At 38.8% G+C, this 17,416-nt stretch overlaps 1 protein-coding gene across 1 annotated transcript in view; it reads right to left on the bottom strand.

Annotated features, from left to right (window-relative positions):
* The window catches only part of LOC149131802 (protein phosphatase 1L-like), a 32,473-nt gene extending 19,564 nt beyond the window's left edge, over positions 1-12,909 (bottom strand). Inside the window, exon 1 of the mRNA XM_089366403.1 lies at positions 12,259-12,909. Within this exon, the coding sequence (XP_089222529.1) occupies positions 12,259-12,636 (378 nt within the window). The 5' untranslated portion in view covers positions 12,637-12,909. The remainder of the gene's footprint in view (positions 1-12,258) is intronic.
* Positions 12,910-17,416: the final 4,507 nt, after the last annotated feature.

Genomic DNA, 17,416 nt, shown 5'->3' with positions numbered 1-17,416 from the left:
ACCTGGAAAGGATGGAATTTGTGCTGAGGTCTTGTGATTTGGTGGTAATTACATCACACAGTCCCTTTATGAACTTATTAGTGCAGTCTGGAGGGATGGTGCAATCCCTAAGGACTGGAAGGATGCAATTATTCTTCCTCTATGTAAAGGATAAATGTGTGGTAACTACAGAGGTATTGCTCTACTATCAGCTGCTGGCAAGGTCCTGGCAAATATCCTTCTTACCCGTCTGAATGGGTGTCTCATAAATGATGTCCTATCTGAATCTCAATGTGGCTTCCGATCTGGTAGAGGGACAATGGATATGATTTTCACAGCAAGACAGATGCAGGAGAAGTGCTATGAGCAGAATATGGATCTTGTCCAGGTATTCATTGATTTAATAAAGGCCTTTCTATAGAAAATACTTGGCAAACTTGGATGTCCAGATCACTTTGTATCTATAATTAAATCATTTCATGATGGGATGGAGGCTTGGGTCAATGTTGGTGGTAGCATGGCAGGCCCCATTCCTGTAGAGAATGGTGTCAAGCAGGGTGACATCCTTGCCCCAACTCTCTTTTCTTTGTACTTTGCTGCTGCTTTTACTCATGCTTTTTCTAAGGTTAGCTCTCTGGGAATATATGTCAGATATCAATCTTCTGGCCGCCTCTTTAATCTTCGCCGATTTGCTGCCAATTCAAAGGTTCTCCAGTCTATTATTTGTGACCTCCTTTATGCAGATGACTGTGACTTAGTCACTCATACAGTGGACGACATGCAAATACTCATGAATTGCATTTCTGCTTCTTGCAAGGTATTTGGACTTGGCATTAGCCTGGACAATTCTGAAGGTAGTAGACAAGTTTGTCTACCTGGGCAGCACACTCAGCCATTCTTGCTCCCTGGATGAGGAAATATCTTTCAGGTTGAACACCACGCATCCATTTCCAAGTAAAATTATCTTCACCTTTTTGATGTGACTCTACTCTATATTGTTTTCTTCCTCCATCCTTCTCTAATTCCCCTTTCCCCCCGCCTCTTTCACCGCTTTCTATCTGTCTCTCTCTCCCCCTCTTTCTCTTTTTCTCTCTCTTGTTGCTCACAAGTCAGCAGCTTCCATCATTCCTTTCCTCATGTGACCATCTTTCTTTTCCTGCATGGATATTCTCTCTCTCTCTCTTCTATCTTTTCTCTTTGCAATGAAAATATTTTTCCCAGCATTCACTATTTTCCTCTCATTCTAACAACCCTCCATGTTTGTTTTCATTCAGTTTCCTTGTATGTCTCCACTGTCTTATTTTTGTTCCCAACCTTGACCCTGCATAAATCCTAAATTTTATTTTAGAATTTATGGGAGCAACAATCTTTGAAAACTTATATTGTTGCTGAATGCTCAAAATGAGTAGACAGACAGCTGACAACTGATGAAGGGTCGTTTCTCTGTGTTTACTTGTCCTGTTTTCCATTTTTTTCTTTTGTTGTTAACGTATTTAACTTGTTTGTCTATGTATTTCATGTTGTTTATACAGTTGGTGAAGTCTATATATATATATATATATATATATATATATATATATATACACACACACATATACATATTTATTATTATTATTACATATATATATGTAATATATATATATGAGGGTATTGTAGTTCGCTGGAAGCATGTTTGTGAAAAGTAACGTGTATGGAATGGCACAACAATGCAGAGTGAACTATAATAACAGTTATAAATAATTTAATTATTCATTATCTAATATCATCTTTCAGACTATAAAAATTTCTTCTTCAGATATTGCTAGGAAGTAATGGAGTCACTGTTATAGTTGGTTTTCCAACGGTTACTGAAATCTGTTGAAAATGTCCCTGCATTGGTACCACAAATATATTGATCTATTCTTACTTGGCAACCACATAACCTAAGGAAACTATTAAAAGCAAAATTCAACATGAACAGGATAAAACATGCACAGTATCCAAGTGTAATGATAACAGATGTGGAACATGTCAATACATGTATACTGGTAGATCCATTAGAACAAAAAAATGGACAGATTTTCGCAAATGCAGGTATGAACTACAAAAGCAGAAATTTAATCTACTGCATTAAATGCCCGAACTGTGAGGAAATATATATTGGCGAAACACGTAATGCATTATCATGAGTCCACAGACAACAAATCTGGATCACTAATGTTTGCCGAATTCCACTGAGCAAACATATAGAAACATGTGGTCAGAAAATGTTTCTAATTTTTTCTTTTCCACAAGCAACATGATACAAGTGAGTTTGCAAGAAAGATAAAAGAAAAATGGTTTATTAAAATGTTCAAACCTGTTCTGAACAGAAATGCCAACAATAATATAACAACCAGTTAATGATGTGGATTAAAAAATATCTTTAACATATGAATGTAAACAAATCACAGAAGTCTCCCACCAAATAAAATAAAACAATCAAAACCAACTAACTTTGCTCTCTCATAAAACCATTACATGTAAACCACAAGCTACTTGGTTAAAATAAAGGTGGGATTTATGCCAGTGATATCGGTACACCCAGCAAATCATGACGTTTAAACTGCATGCAGATTGGTAAAAAAAAATTCAGCTTGTAGCCTTCTAAGAGGTACAAAAAGGAAGAAGTTACTTATTTTACTACAGCTGTCAAGAACTCAACTGTCAGTTAAATACATTTTGAAAGCTGATGTTTAGTATGAATGTATGAAAGCACTAACTGAACTTTATGAACATTACAAAATATTTTTTTAATGTTTAACACACCTCAACATTGTAAAAAAATTTATATTTTTTTAAAATACTGTAATAAAAAATGTGAAAACCAGACCATGTTTTAACTTTATTCCACTGATATATTATTCTATACACATTTACACAAACTCGGAGATATATATATAAGTATATATTGCAAACATCAGCTTGGACATAATCAATATTGGCTGGACTAGTCCAGGTACTGTTGGCTACATACAGGTGATGTTTAAAATTTTACCTGATGATCGTGGATTGTATATTATGGTGTATTCTTTTATGGTTGCATTAAACAAATAAATTCTACTGAAACAAGTATTGTAAATTTAAATGCTATTTGTGTTTACTTTTTATATCTAAGTCACACTAAGGACCCACCCTTGAGTCAGATCTACGTTTGAAATTGGATTTGGTAATTGCATACCTATGGTATCATGCCAATACTGGATGCCTTCTATGTTATTTCACTGGGAGAGTTATTGTGCCTTGATTCTTATGAATCCTCATAACAAAATTGTGCGTGCGTGCGTGCGTGCACAGTCATTAGATGAGATCTAGATATGCTCAGTATAGAAAACATACAGCAGTGCTCAACTGAGTTTGAAATTAAGCTCCGAATTTTTCATCCTGTTAAAAGAAAGTATAAGATGCCCAGTCTATAAAGGAGGAAGCAGAGCAAATGCTAAAAATTACAGGCCTATCTCTCCAACTTCATATGTCAGAAAGAAAATAACCTGTTCACAAATAGCTTCCATCTGAGGAGGAGCTGCCTCATACAGCTACTACAGCTTTATGACTGGGTACTGAAACAGCAGTTCAACCACTCATGTGAATATGAATGTTGTAGTGAAATCCTGACACCCCTGTGGGATAGCAAGTCAACTGTCTTAAACCGTATAAAGGCAAATGCACACTGTCAGTGAGAGACAGTCGTAGAAGTCATTGCAAAGAGATATTGTTTGTTCCATGTTGTTTCTGATTTATATTTGTATTGTTATAACCTTGTTATAAGCCCACATTATAAAATGGCATATACAGTGAGTTCAAAGAAGGACATAACGAATGTTATTTGAACGAATGTTTAAGGATATACAATTATCTACTACCAAGCCCAGAGGAAATTTTTGCGAAACTCAATGGGGGAAAATTTTTCTCAAAATCAGACTTGTCGGAAGTGTATTTACAGTTACTAGTCAAGGAAGAATGTTCGAATTTATTAACGATAAACACTCATAAAGGTTTATATAAATTCAATCGACTTCCTTTCAGGATAAATGTGGCACCTAGTATTTTCCAACAGGTGATGGACACAATGCTTGCGGATACGGATTTTGCTATAGCATATTTGGATGACATACTCATAAAAAGTAAGTCTAGAGGCCAGCATGAGGAACATTCGACTGCAATAAAAAATATGCCTACCCTGAAAAATATTACAACATTACAAGCATTCTTAGGGCTCGCAAACTATTACCAAACATGCATTAGCTAAGAGCACCCCTGAACAACCTATTGAAAAAAGGTGTAAAATGGTATTGGTTAGACAGATGTCAAAAAGCGTTCAAAGAAATTTTAAAAGTTTTAACATCAGAACTGTCATTATTGCACTTTGATCCAAATTCAAAAATAGTAGTAGCATCTGATGCTAGCAAAAGTGGTATAGGAGTGGTAATTTTACACAAGTATGAAAATAGTATCCTAAAAGCCATCGCTCATGCTTCACATTCATTGTTGGCAGCTGAAAAATACTACAGCTAAATTGAGACGGAGGCACTAGCCATTATTTTTGCTGTGAAAAAATTTCACAAATTCATACATGGAAGGAAATTCAGTCTGCAAACAGATCACCGCCCATTGTTATCAAGTTACAGATCAAAAAAGGGTATCCCCACACATACAGCCAACCGATTGCAATGCTGGGGAATGATCCTACTAAATTATAATTTGTGATGACATACTTATGTACACCATTCCCATCAAAGGAATTAAAAACTTTTGCAAAATGCATGCAATGGAGCATATTACTACTTCGCCATACCATCCAAGATCAAATGAACTAGTGGTACATTTCATAGACATGTTTAAGAGAGTGCTGAAAAAATCTAGAAATGAACTATTAGCTGATACTGCATTGACGCAATTCTTAGGTGTCTACTAATTAACGCCTAACCCCAACACCACATCAGGTATGCTGCCAGCTGAACTAATGTTCGCCAGGAAAGTCAGGTCAGTGTTTTGACAAATTACTACCGGGAAGAAAAGAAAAAAATGGAGAGAAACACCAAAAATAAGATGAAATATTTAAAAATCGGTGACATGGTTTTTTTTTTTTTAAATATACAGAAATGGAGAGGAAAGTTGGGAAGAAAGTATAAGTAAACATGTAGGAAAAATAAAATACATTGTAAAAGGTCATATGTGGGAACACAAGAGACACCTAAACCAAATGAAAAAATGGTTGATGGAAGAAAGAATAAGACATGAAGAGCCAATGGAATTTCTTTATGACATTTTTGACATTCCAATACCTCAAGGAATAATCGAACCAACGAGTACAGTGACTAGGAAAAGAAAGCAAACAAAACTTTTGCAAGGAGACCCAAAACGAAAAAAAATATTCCAATTTCTTCCTGGCCTTTGACAAAGTTGATCATGGGATGATTACTGTAAAACTAGGAGAGTGGCTGTGAAGATAGAAGTCAGTGGTCCTTTCTCTAGGAGACATCAATTCTCAATGGAGTCCCTCAAAAAAAACTGTACTTGCATCACAACTGTTTATGGTGACTCCATCAGGCATGCCCTCAGCCATACAGTCAGCCACTCTCACCAGCTATGCTGATACACAAGTATAACAGGCAATTGAGGACCCTGGTGACATACTAAAACTGCAAAAAGACATGAATGCAATATGCAAGTGGGCTGAAGAAAATAACATGCAGTTCAGTGCTGAGAAGTTTCAAACGTTCCACTATCGGCTCACAAACAGACTATAATGAGAATACACAGGACCAGGGGGTAGTACAATCACAGCGTAAGCATCAGTGTGTGAGCTACGAATCCACAAGAGTAATGATACAACATTCCATATGCATATTACCAAGATGGCAACACTATGCAAGTGAGTAGCTGGATGGATTCTGAGATCATTCAGATGCAGGAAAAAGAATACCATGCTATTTCTATGAAGAACTTTCATTCTTAGTCATCTAGATTACTGCTCCCAACTGTGTTCACTTCAGAGCATCAAACTAGTTGCAGAATTTGAAGTAATGTAGCACTACTACACGAAGTAGATTGACTCAGTGAAAAGGATGAGCTAGTGGGAGAGGCTAAAGGAACTAGAGCTCTGCTCCCTGGCGAGATGTGAAATATATGCAGTGATTATACATGTGGAAGATACTGGAAGATCTAGCTTCCAACTTTGGAACTGAAAGCTGTATCAACCACTGAACTGGTACTAAAGATCTTGTTTTCTCTATCTAGAATAAGAACCCACCACTGAGGCATTTCTCTGTTGGCCATTGCTGGTAAGGTGCTAGTGAAAATCATTCTCAAATGACTGAAAAACATTTCAGGGCAGGTTTTATCAGAGAGTCAATGTGGCTTCAAATCAGAGAGATCAACCATGGACATGATTTTCACATTGTGTCAGCTATAGGAGAAAGTAGCAGAGCAACACCAACCCCTTTGCATGAAGTTTGTGTACTTTTCCAACACATTTGACATGGTGGATTGAGAAACACTTTGGAAAGTGCTAGAAACTTATGGATGCAGATCCATACAGGAATGAAAGGGCCAGTCTCAGTTGATGGAGAATTGAGTGATGCATTTGCAGTGTTTGCATGGTGTGAAGCAGTGGTGCATGCTTGCCCTGCACTCTTCTCTCTCTACTTCACAGTTGTGCTTGACACCATGAGGGTCAATCTGCAAAACGGGGTTAAATAGCTTCACCTGCAGCAGATATCATCATTGTTGTAGATCAAAAGCAAGCCTTGTGACCCACATGTGAGGCTGCTAGAAATGATTACTGAACAAGAACAGTCAATGTCAACCTACAACAGACAACCAATGACAATATATCTTTTACTTGTTAGTCACTGGGCTTTGGCCATGTTGGGGTACTACCTTGAAAGTTTTTTGAGGAAATTGACCCTGGTACTTCATTTTCTTAAAATCTGGCACTTATTCCATTGAGCTCTTTTTGCCAAACCACTAAGTTACAGGGGAGTAAAAAAAACAACAGTAATTGTCAAGCAGTGGTGTGGAGTAAACACAAACATAATACACAGCCCCCCCCCCCCATATATATATATATACATATATATATATATATATATATATATATATATACATATAACAGGCTTCAAATCTATTCACAATTAGTCAGCCTGGAGCTATAGTGGAAGACATCTGCCTAATCTACCACACAATGTACCTTGTGAAGCTCACCATCCTAAGATTAGTCTTCTTCGTTTTATCCCATGTCTTGCTGGGTCTCTTTCCAAAGGTTCCATTCTCTCTTAGTGATCAGTACAACTGTTGCCTATACACATTTTTATCAACACCACCTCATTTTCCATCCTTTTCTTTTTTTAACTAGTACTCCTTTTGAACAAACTTTTTAAAAGCATGCAGGTTTGAAAATATGGAAATTACAATTCTGAATATTTTTGTTAGTCCACATTGAAGGAGATGGATGTATTATCACTTTTAACTCCCCTCTCGATGATGATGATGATGTAGAAGACTACAGGTTTCTAAGGGACAACCTGTTGAGGGCTACTGACCAGATCTGTGGGTGGTGCAAAGGCCCCTCTCAACCCAAAGTAACATGGTGGTGGAACAAGGAGGCAGACAAGGCTATTAGACAAAAGAAATAGGCTTGGAAGGACTGGAAGAACAGAGGTAGCAGGGAATTGTATCACACTGCCAGAAGGGAAGCTAGCGACAGGTTTATTTAGCCAGAGGGGAAGTGGATAAGAAAAAATTTGCCAATGTTCTGCGTCGTGAGGACCAAGGACTTGAAGTATTTCGTGTTGCAAGACAGTGTGTGAGAGAGAATCATGATGTCGTAGGAGAGAAATGTGTTCACATGGATGATAGTACGCTTGCACTAAATGAGGCTGCAAAGAAAGAGGTTTGGAGATGCCACTACAAAAGATTGCTCAATAAAGAGAATGAATGGGAGAAAGAGAGTCTGCCGTATGTCGACCCAACAGAGGGACCAGCTATCCGAGTTGACAGTAGCATGGTAGATAAAGCAATTAAGAGTATGAAGACAAGGAAAGCCCCCGGCCCATCAGAAATCACTGCAGAGATGCTCAAAATATCTGGCAGTGTCGGCTATAGCCTAGTCACCCGTATAGTTAACCAGGTGATACACAAAGGAGTCATACCCAATGACTGGTGTAGCAGCAACATAGTCAACTGCTACAAAGGTAAATGTGATGCTTTAGACACAAACAATTATAGAGGTATAAAGTTGTTGGACCAGGTAATGAAGGTCACTGAGAGGGTCATAGCCCAACTAATTAGGGAGAGAGTCAGCTTAGATGAGATGCAGTTTGGGTTTGTTCCAGGGAAAAGCACCACTGATGCTATATTTCTGGTAAGACAGTTGCAGGAGAAATACCTAGCCAAGGATAAACCTCTGTACCTGACTTTCGTTGACATGGAGAAACCCTTTGACAGGGTCCCCCGATCCCTTATCTGATGATCAATGAGGAAACTTGGGATAGAAGAATGGTTAGTGAGACCTGTGTGAGCCATGTACAGAGATGTTGTCAGTAAGGTGAGGGTTGGCAATGAGTACAGTGATGAATTCCGGGTAGAGGTAGGGGTCCACCAAGGTTCAGTCCTCAGCCCCCTCCTATTTATCATAGTCCTCCAGGCGATAACAGAGGAATTCAAGACAGATTGCCCCTGGGAGCTCCTCTATGCTGATGACCTTGCCCTAATTGCTGAGTCACTATCATAACTAGAGGAGAAGTTTCAGGTGTGGAAGCAGGGACTAGAATCGAAGGGCCTTAGAGTCAACCTAGCTAAAACCAAAGTCCTAATAAGTAGGAAGGTAGACAAAACACAAACCCCTTCAGGTAATGGCCCTGCTCAATCTGTAGAAAAGGTGTAGCTAGAAACTATATAAGATGTACCCTGTGCAAGTTATGGACACATAAGAGGTACAGCAATATCAAAAGCAGGTTAACTAGGAAGTTAGTTTTTGTATGTGGCAGATGTTCAGGTGCAATAAACACAGTAAATATGCAGAAAACAACTTCAGTCTCATTCCAGGGAGAAAAACTAGAAGTAGTCGATAGCTTCCGCTATCTGGGTGACCAAGTTAGTAGTGGGAGTGGGTGCGCTGAAAGTGTAGCTGCTAGAATAAGAATAGCCTGGGCAAAGTTCAGAGAGCTCTTACATCTGCTGGCGACAAAGGGCCTCTCACTCAGAGTAAAAGGCAGACAGTATGACGCATGTGTATGAACAGCCATGCTACATGGCAGTGAAACATGGGCCGTGACTGCTGAGGACATGCGTAAGCTCGCAAGGAATGAAGCCAGTATACTCCGATGGATGAGTAATGTCAGTGTGCATACCCGACAGAGTGTAAGTATCTTGAGAGAAAAGTTGAAGCTAAGAAGCATCAGTTGTGGTGTGCAAGAGAGACGATTGCACTGGTATGGTCATGTGGCGAGAATGCATGTGGATAGCTGTGTGAAAAAGTGCCACACCCTAGCAGTTGAGGGAACCCGTGGAAGAGGCAGGTCTAGGAAGATCTGGGATGAGGTGGTGAAGCACGACCTCCGAACATTAAGCGTCACCGAGGCAATGACTTTTGACCGTGACCTTTGGAAATATGCTGTGCGTGAGAAGATCCGGCAAGCCAAGTGAGACCAAAATCCAAGGCCTCTGCCAGGGATGTAGCCAGCCCACTTATGCGTAACATTCCTTCATTGGACACTAAACTCCGCTTACGAAGACATGGTGAGGCAAGTGAAATCAGAATCGAACTAAATTTGTAGGAACACTAAACTCGGCTTGTGAAGACCTGTTGGGGCAAGCGAAAGCGAAATCGTGATGGCACCTGTACCAGTGGAGCACTAAGAGCACCGTCCGAGCGCGATCATTGCCAGAGCAGCTGTCTGGCTTCCGTGCCGGTGGCACGTAAATAGCACAAGCGTGATAGTCACCAATGTCGCCTTCCTGGCACTTGTGCCAGTGGCACATGAAAAGACATTCGAGCAAGATCTTTCGTCGCCTTCCTGGCACTTGCGCCAGTGGCACGTGAAAAGACATTCAAGCATGATCGTTGCCAGTGCCGATGGACTGGCCCCTATGCAGGTGACACGTAAAATACACCATTTCGAGTGTGGCCATTGATCATTACCAACGTCGCCTCTCTGGCACTTGTGCCAGTGGAATGTGAAAAGACATTCGAGCAAGATCGTTGCCAGTACCGCCTGACTGGCCCTCGTACTGGTGGCACGTAAAACACCTACAACTCTCTCGGAGTGGTTGGCGTTAGGAAGGGCATCCAGCTGTAGAAATTCTGCCAAATCAGATTGGAGCCTGGTGTCGCCTCAGTCAAATCGTCCAACCCATGCTAGCATGCAAAGCGGACGTTAAACGATGATGATGATGATGATGATCTACTAAACACTGCTTGCCGGAGTTGCAGAATACAATTGAGACATGAAGACAACTTGTAAGCTCGCTATGCTATAAAGTTTTGTGTTAAACTGGGCAAAAAAGCTACAGAAACTTATGAAATGTTCTAGACTGCTTATGAATTTACTTGTATGAGTCGAGCATTTGGTTTTTGCTGGTACAAGTGGTTCAAGGACGTTACAAAAGAGGTGATAGACAATGAAAGGTGTAGGAGGAAGTGGGACATCAGAACATAAGAACTGTTTGAGAAAATTCATAATTTTCTGGATGAAGATTATTATGTCTATAATGACGATAAGCATGAAGTTTGAAGTTGGTGTGGCAACTGTACACAAAATTATTCATGAAGATCTAAACACACACAAAATTTGTGCAAAGTTCTGTGATGAACAGAATGAAAGATACATTGGTGACAGCAAGGAGATGGTTGAGCTCATTATCTCAAGGGTACTTGAGCTTCAAGTGACCAGTAACAAAAGCTCAATCTAGTTACTATCCAGATACCAAGAGACAGTGCCTAACAGAAGCATCCTAGCTTCCCCTGACCGAAGAAGGCCAAATAACACAAGTCCATTGAAAAGCTCATGATGATCCCCTTTTTCAATAGCAAGGGTATCATCTACAGCCACTTGGTGCCCTTTGTCAAGATGGTCAACAAAGAGTACATTGTGAAAGTTTTGAGGGAGTTCAAGAAGAAATTCCATCACAAAAGTCCAAAGCTCTTCCAATAGGGTAGGTGGTATTTGCATCAGGATAATGCACCAGTCCACAATTCCATCTTGGTAACCAACTATTTGACAGAGACGGGTACCATAACTCCTTATAATCCAGACCTTGCACCATGAAACTTTTGGTTGTACCCCAAGCTGTAAAGAGATGAAGGAAGTTATGACAAGGGACCTGGACACCTTCACTTTGGAGGCTTACCTGGGGCCTACACGAAGTGGCTGGAGTGTTACAGCAAGTGCATTGAAGTCAGTGGATCCTATTTTGAAGATTACAGTTTTATATTTCTTTGAAATTAATAAATGCCTTTCTAGAAAAAATATCAAAACTTTTGGAATGCACCTTGTTCCTTTTGTTGGACAAGTTTTAAAATCAGGTTAATTTTATTAAACAAGGCAATCTGCTCCTTTTCTAATCTTGACAGACTACTTGGAGGGGGCAGTCCCAATTCCATGAGAAAGACTGCATTTAAACTCTTACTATTGCATTCCCAACCTTCCTTACTTTCAATACAATTTCACCTTGCTCCAAGTATTCAAAAGGACACATTGTACAGTCCAAAATGTACAAAAAATACAAAAGTCACCACGAAGGCACTGTTTAAGCCTTAAAATTCAAACAGTAATTGAAGTTACATATCTGTGGATTCGTAAATATAGATTCATTATTTTTATCGTTAGATACATCTTCCCAAGTTCACTTATCCAAGATATAGCAGTGTTCTTCATAGGCGGGTAGCCCCTACCCTCGGGGAGTGCTGTGAGAATTGAAAAATGGGCTGACAAATCATTGTTTAATAAGATTAAGATAATTTTTAACTTTTAAAACTTGTCAGACATCATGACGAAGAATTATATGGAAGCAAACTATTTTTCGAATGACAAAATATTTTCCTAATGTTTTTTTTTGGGGGGGGGGGTGCAAGAGCAAACTGAAATGATTTTGTTAGGTTTGGTTTCTTTCATGTTTGAAAAACAAAAGCAGGAAACATACATGTATAAGGGAAAATGATGACAGAGAATCAAACTTTATTTACAAAAAATATAAGGTACCTAATAGTTTGGTATGTCGAATAGATATAGACTACACCAATTAGGAATATCCTCTTACCTCTCCTCCATGACCATCAAATATTCCATAAATTGAAGTCTGGGTATCATCCAGGTTGCTAATAAAGTTGTACCGATCTTCCATGTGAGAGCGGCGCCCTTGAATTGCATAAATGGCAATGTTGCCTTTCCGTAACTCCCATGACGCCTTAGTTTTCTTTTCCGTGACTTGTTTCTCACTTTCCTCGGGAATCTGATCGTAATATCCATTCCACTTTAGTTGTAATTTGATACGTGCCTTTTGAAAATATTTACGCAATGGTTCCACATGCAGTCGACCAGAATTATAAATAAGGAATAAGAGAATACACAAAATTAAGACTTCAGCACTGAAAACATAACGCCGCACAAAGCGACTTAAAGCAGCGATTAAAGTCATGTTGAATATTTGATGATCATTAGGTTGACATGAATATCATACCAAAATTGATCATCATAAACACAAAAATGTTTCTGGAGTGTAGTCCTTGTAAGCTAACAGTAAGTTGATATTGTTATCAAATGCAATGCAACCATGTTGGGAAGCAATGCTCACAGATTTTCTGTAGATATAAGGCCCGATTGTCATTGAAAAATAAAAAGGTAAACGCATAAGAAAAAATATCAAAGACGAAAAAAAAACTATGCAAGGAAAACAGGAAGTTGAAGAAGTGATTTCTGGGAGTGTTGTTAGGTGTGCATTCGTATTCGTTATTAACTGAAATCAGACAACAGATTAACAGAATAGTATCATTCTACTGTGACTCTTTAATTTCTATTGTATATCATGTCACCGTGAGTACCGGACTGACATTGGAAAAATATTCTCACATATTTTTTGATATAGAAATATCTCTGTTACACAGATAAACGTAAAATAACGAAACGCTGCTTTGTTATGGATTATGTGTATACAGTCGATTTTTAATTTTTTAAGAAATCTGGCATTCGTTTAGAATAGGGTCGGAAATTATTTAGTTTATGGTTCTTAAACCATAATTTTTTGGATGTGTATATTTCAAGCACCGTAGATTCTGGGGTGGGTGAGAAAAGTGGGATATGAATTTTTTTTTTTTTTTTTTTCCTTAAAATGCGAAAAGCAGTTAATTGAGCAGATGCACAAAAATATGTGTAACTTCATGAATTTTTCGATTCGAAAACTTTTTTGAAATTTTCATGCCGGTGGCACGTAAAAGCACCCACTACACTCTCGGAGTGGTTGGCGTTAGGAAGGGCATCCAGCAGTAGAAATTCTGCCAAATTAGATTGGAGCCTGGTGTAGCCATCTAGTTCGCCAGTGCTCAGTCAAATCGTCCAACCCATGCTAGCATGGAAAGCAGACGTTAAACGATGATGATAATGATGATGTTGATGCATCGTGCATAAATATATCAGGAATTAAGCCACTCCAGCTATAGAGAATATTTTATGTTGAATTTTTGATTTAGTCAAGTTTCATTAATTTCATATCATGTGCCACTTTCCATAACCCTCTTTCACATGACCTAGATATTTTAAATTTTTGTTGCATCTCTGATCTTTCTGATATCTAAGGATGCCTATTGATGTGTATGAGTAATATAATTCTGGAGAACTGAATTTTGGCTTACACATTTTACCCCAGCTAAATCTGTCTTTTATATGCTCAAAGAGAATGAAGATGCTGTTCTGAAATAGTGTTCTGAATATGTTATTTGCTTAACTGATATAGTTTTTGTAAGGTAGTGAACATTTGTAAAAAATATGTTTTCTCTCAAAGTAAAAATGCAGTAAAAACTCCGGTTTTTGCCCCCACCTCACTCTTTCAGCAAAAAGTATTAGCTTTGAGAAGTTAAAATGTAACTGATCAAAAAAAGCCTAATGGGTCACAATAAATTTAAGGAACTGTCACAGATTCTTCTGTAATAATTTACTTGCCGTTCACTCAAAATGGATGGAACTCATGGAAGAGGGAGACCCAGGAAGACATGGGATGAAGTACTAAAAGATGATCTCAGAATGCGGAACCTTGAGATGACAAAGAATCGAGATATCTAGTGCCTTGCTGTACTCAAGAAGATCTGTCTTCCACAGAAGTGTTACAGCCACATTCCCTTTTGAAGAGGATTGGCCTGCAAGAGACCTGTGCTGGTGCCATATGAAAGTGCTCATGCCAGTAATACTTTAAAAGCACCAGCACACACTGTAAAGTGGTTGGCGTTAGGAAGAGCTTCCAGCATAGAGACCAGGCCAAATCAGACTAGAACCTTGTACAGCTTGCCAGCCCTGGTCAAACTGTCCAACCCATGCCAGCATGGAAAATAGACATTAAAGAATGATGATGACAAAGATGATCAATGGTCTTAGTCTTCAATGAATCATGGGGCTAATTTTTTCATCAAATATAACCCAAATAACACAAAACTAACCCCATATTCTATTTGCATTCAGAACATAAAAACTCATCTAGCTGGATATGCACAGGCTTGAAAGAAATGAAGCTAGTATTCTTCGTTGGATGTGTAAAGTAGGTGTGCATGGACGACAGAGCGTAAACATCCTGAGAGAAAAGTTGGGCATAAGAGGCACCAGATGTGAAGTTCTGTGCTGGCATGGTAATGTGATGTGTATGGATGAGAACAGCTGTTCTTATCCATACACATCACACACTCTAATGGTGGAGAAGAAGTGCCACCCTCTAATGGTGGATAGAACCTGTGGAAGAGGTGGATCCAGGAAGACATGGGACAAGGCGGTGAAGCATAATCTTCAAATATTTAGCCTCTTGGAAGCAATAAGTGACCAAGACCTTTGGCGATATGCCATGCTTGAGAAGATCTATCAAACCAAGTGAGATCAGTCATGGTCAATGCCAGCGTTGCATAATTGGCATGTAAAAAGCACCCTTCAAACATTGGGCTATATGCTGTGCTTGAGAAGACCTGTCATGCCAAATGAAATCATAGTGATGGCCGATGTCAGTGCTTTCTGACTGGCACTCATACCAAGTAGCATGTAAAAAGCACCATTCAAGTTTTGGGCCTGAAGGAGGTAGTGACAGATGACTGAGACCTTTGGTAATACATTGTGCTTGTGTAGACCTGTCAAACCAAGTGAGACCGTAATTGTAACCAATTCCAGTGTCTTGTCAATGGCACCTGAGGCAGTGGCATGTGAAAAGCACCCTCTACACTCTTGGAGTGGTTGGTGTTAGCAATGGCATCCAGCCATAAAAACCTTGCCAAATCAGTTTGGAACCTGGTGCAGTTCCCTGGCTGACCAGTTTTCAGTCAAATTGTCCAACCCATGGCAGCATGGAAAGTGGACGTTAGATGATGATGATGATGATGATGATGTTGATACAGGACAACATATACTAAACATAAACACTTAAATTATTTCAATACAACTTCATATGAACACAGAATATTTTTCTTTTGTTTGATAATAAAACTAGCTGTTAAGGTTTTTAAATCCACAATGTTTTATATAGACACCATACATGTACATATACAAGAAACACACATATATTTGTATGTGTGAGTGTCTTGAAAATTACATACTTTTATCTTAGTGTTGACATGTACCCAACTAAGTATTTAAATGCTTTCTACAATAAAGAAACACTTCATTCAAATGACTCTGAGGAAGCATGGAGTCTTATAGCAGAAACAACTATAAGCAATGAAAATTATATAACTGCTGCTCTTTTTTTCATTCATTTATTGAGTGTGTATGTGTGTGTGTGTGCTGTATAAATGCGAGTGCATGTGGTTATGTATGTGTTTTTAGTAAAAAAAAAAAAAGCTCTGAAACAGTGCATTCCAAAGATAAAATGAATTTAATTTTTAAAATCTGTGTCCCAAAGAAAAGGCCATCCATTAATAATAAAAAAAAAAATATAGGCACTGGTTCAGTATTACATGTCAAAAGTCAAAGAATAAAAGTGAAAGAATAAGATCTATATTGTAATGTGATATAATATTGTTTCACTTTTAATTCTAATGTGATAAGACTAAGATCATCTTCATCATCATCGTCATCGTTTAACGTCAGTTTTCTATGCTGGCATAAGTTAGACGGTTTGACTGGGGACTGGCAAACCAGGAAGCCTCACCGGGCTCCAATCTGATCTGGCAATGTTTCTACAGCTGGATGCCCTTCCTAATGCCAACCACTTTGATAGTGTAGTGGGTATCAGCAACTTTCCGTCTTTACAGCCATGGCAGCAGAATGCATTAATTGGCTGAAAGTACATGGCCTCCTCAATCATCCTCTCAAGTGTCCTGTATGCGATCAATCAATGAGAGAAATGATAGACAACAAATTGACAGATGGCATTATTTGGTCATGCAGAAGGCCATGTAGAAAAAAAATTTCCATTTGCAAAGGTATCCTTCTTGAAAGTAGCAATCTATGGTGTCACCAAGTAATTGATTTGCTATATTTTGGGGTCCACGGATGTTTGGGATTGGAAATTGCACATGAATGTGGCATTGCAAAGGAAGCCTTGGCAGATTGGTGCAATTTTGCCATGACAAATGTAGGGAATACTATGTTGCTCAAAACATACGGCTGAGGGGAACAGAATTGTGGAAATTGATGAAAGTGTGTTTGTCAAATGAGAGTATCATGTGGGACATGTAGTAAAAACGCAGTGGGTATTCGGAACAATAGAAAGAGACATCAGAAGGTGTCTCTTAGTGGCATTGGCAGACCATACAGCTGATACACTTCTTGCTGTTATCCAGGATTGTATCTTACTTAGGTGTCAGGTGATGCCCATGACTTTCCCAGTGCCTTAGCCTCGTCGTCACCCATGGTAATGCTGCGAGCATGCTGGCTTGCTGCAGTAGGTTCTGTTAAACTTTGTGGTGTGCAACCAGTTGCTAAAATGAAAAAAAAAAAATTCCAGATCTTTCCTGTTTGGCTGCCAGCATTTAAAAAATTTCAATAATTTAAAACTTTGGCACATTAGTGTAGTTTTCCAAGCTGAATTGCTGGAGTTATTTCACTTTTTCATGAAAAAGGTTTTTAAAAAGTTACAATGGCTTAAAGTTTGATCATTTTCACCCAGTCGGGGAAACAGGATTTGAAAGCTGTCATTTTGTGTGTGACTGCACATTTTGTCGTTAACATCCTGAAAATAGCATGTGTTGTCAATACATGTATTCTACAAGAGGAAAACGAGTAAACAACAC

Source organism: Octopus bimaculoides, chromosome 19, assembly GCF_046866305.1.
Source record: "Octopus bimaculoides isolate indiv1 chromosome 19, ASM4686630v1, whole genome shotgun sequence".
NCBI lineage: Eukaryota > Metazoa > Mollusca > Cephalopoda > Octopoda > Octopodidae > Octopus > Octopus bimaculoides.
Note: the sequence above shows the minus strand (reverse complement) of the source record. Positions and strands in the feature narration are given on the sequence as shown.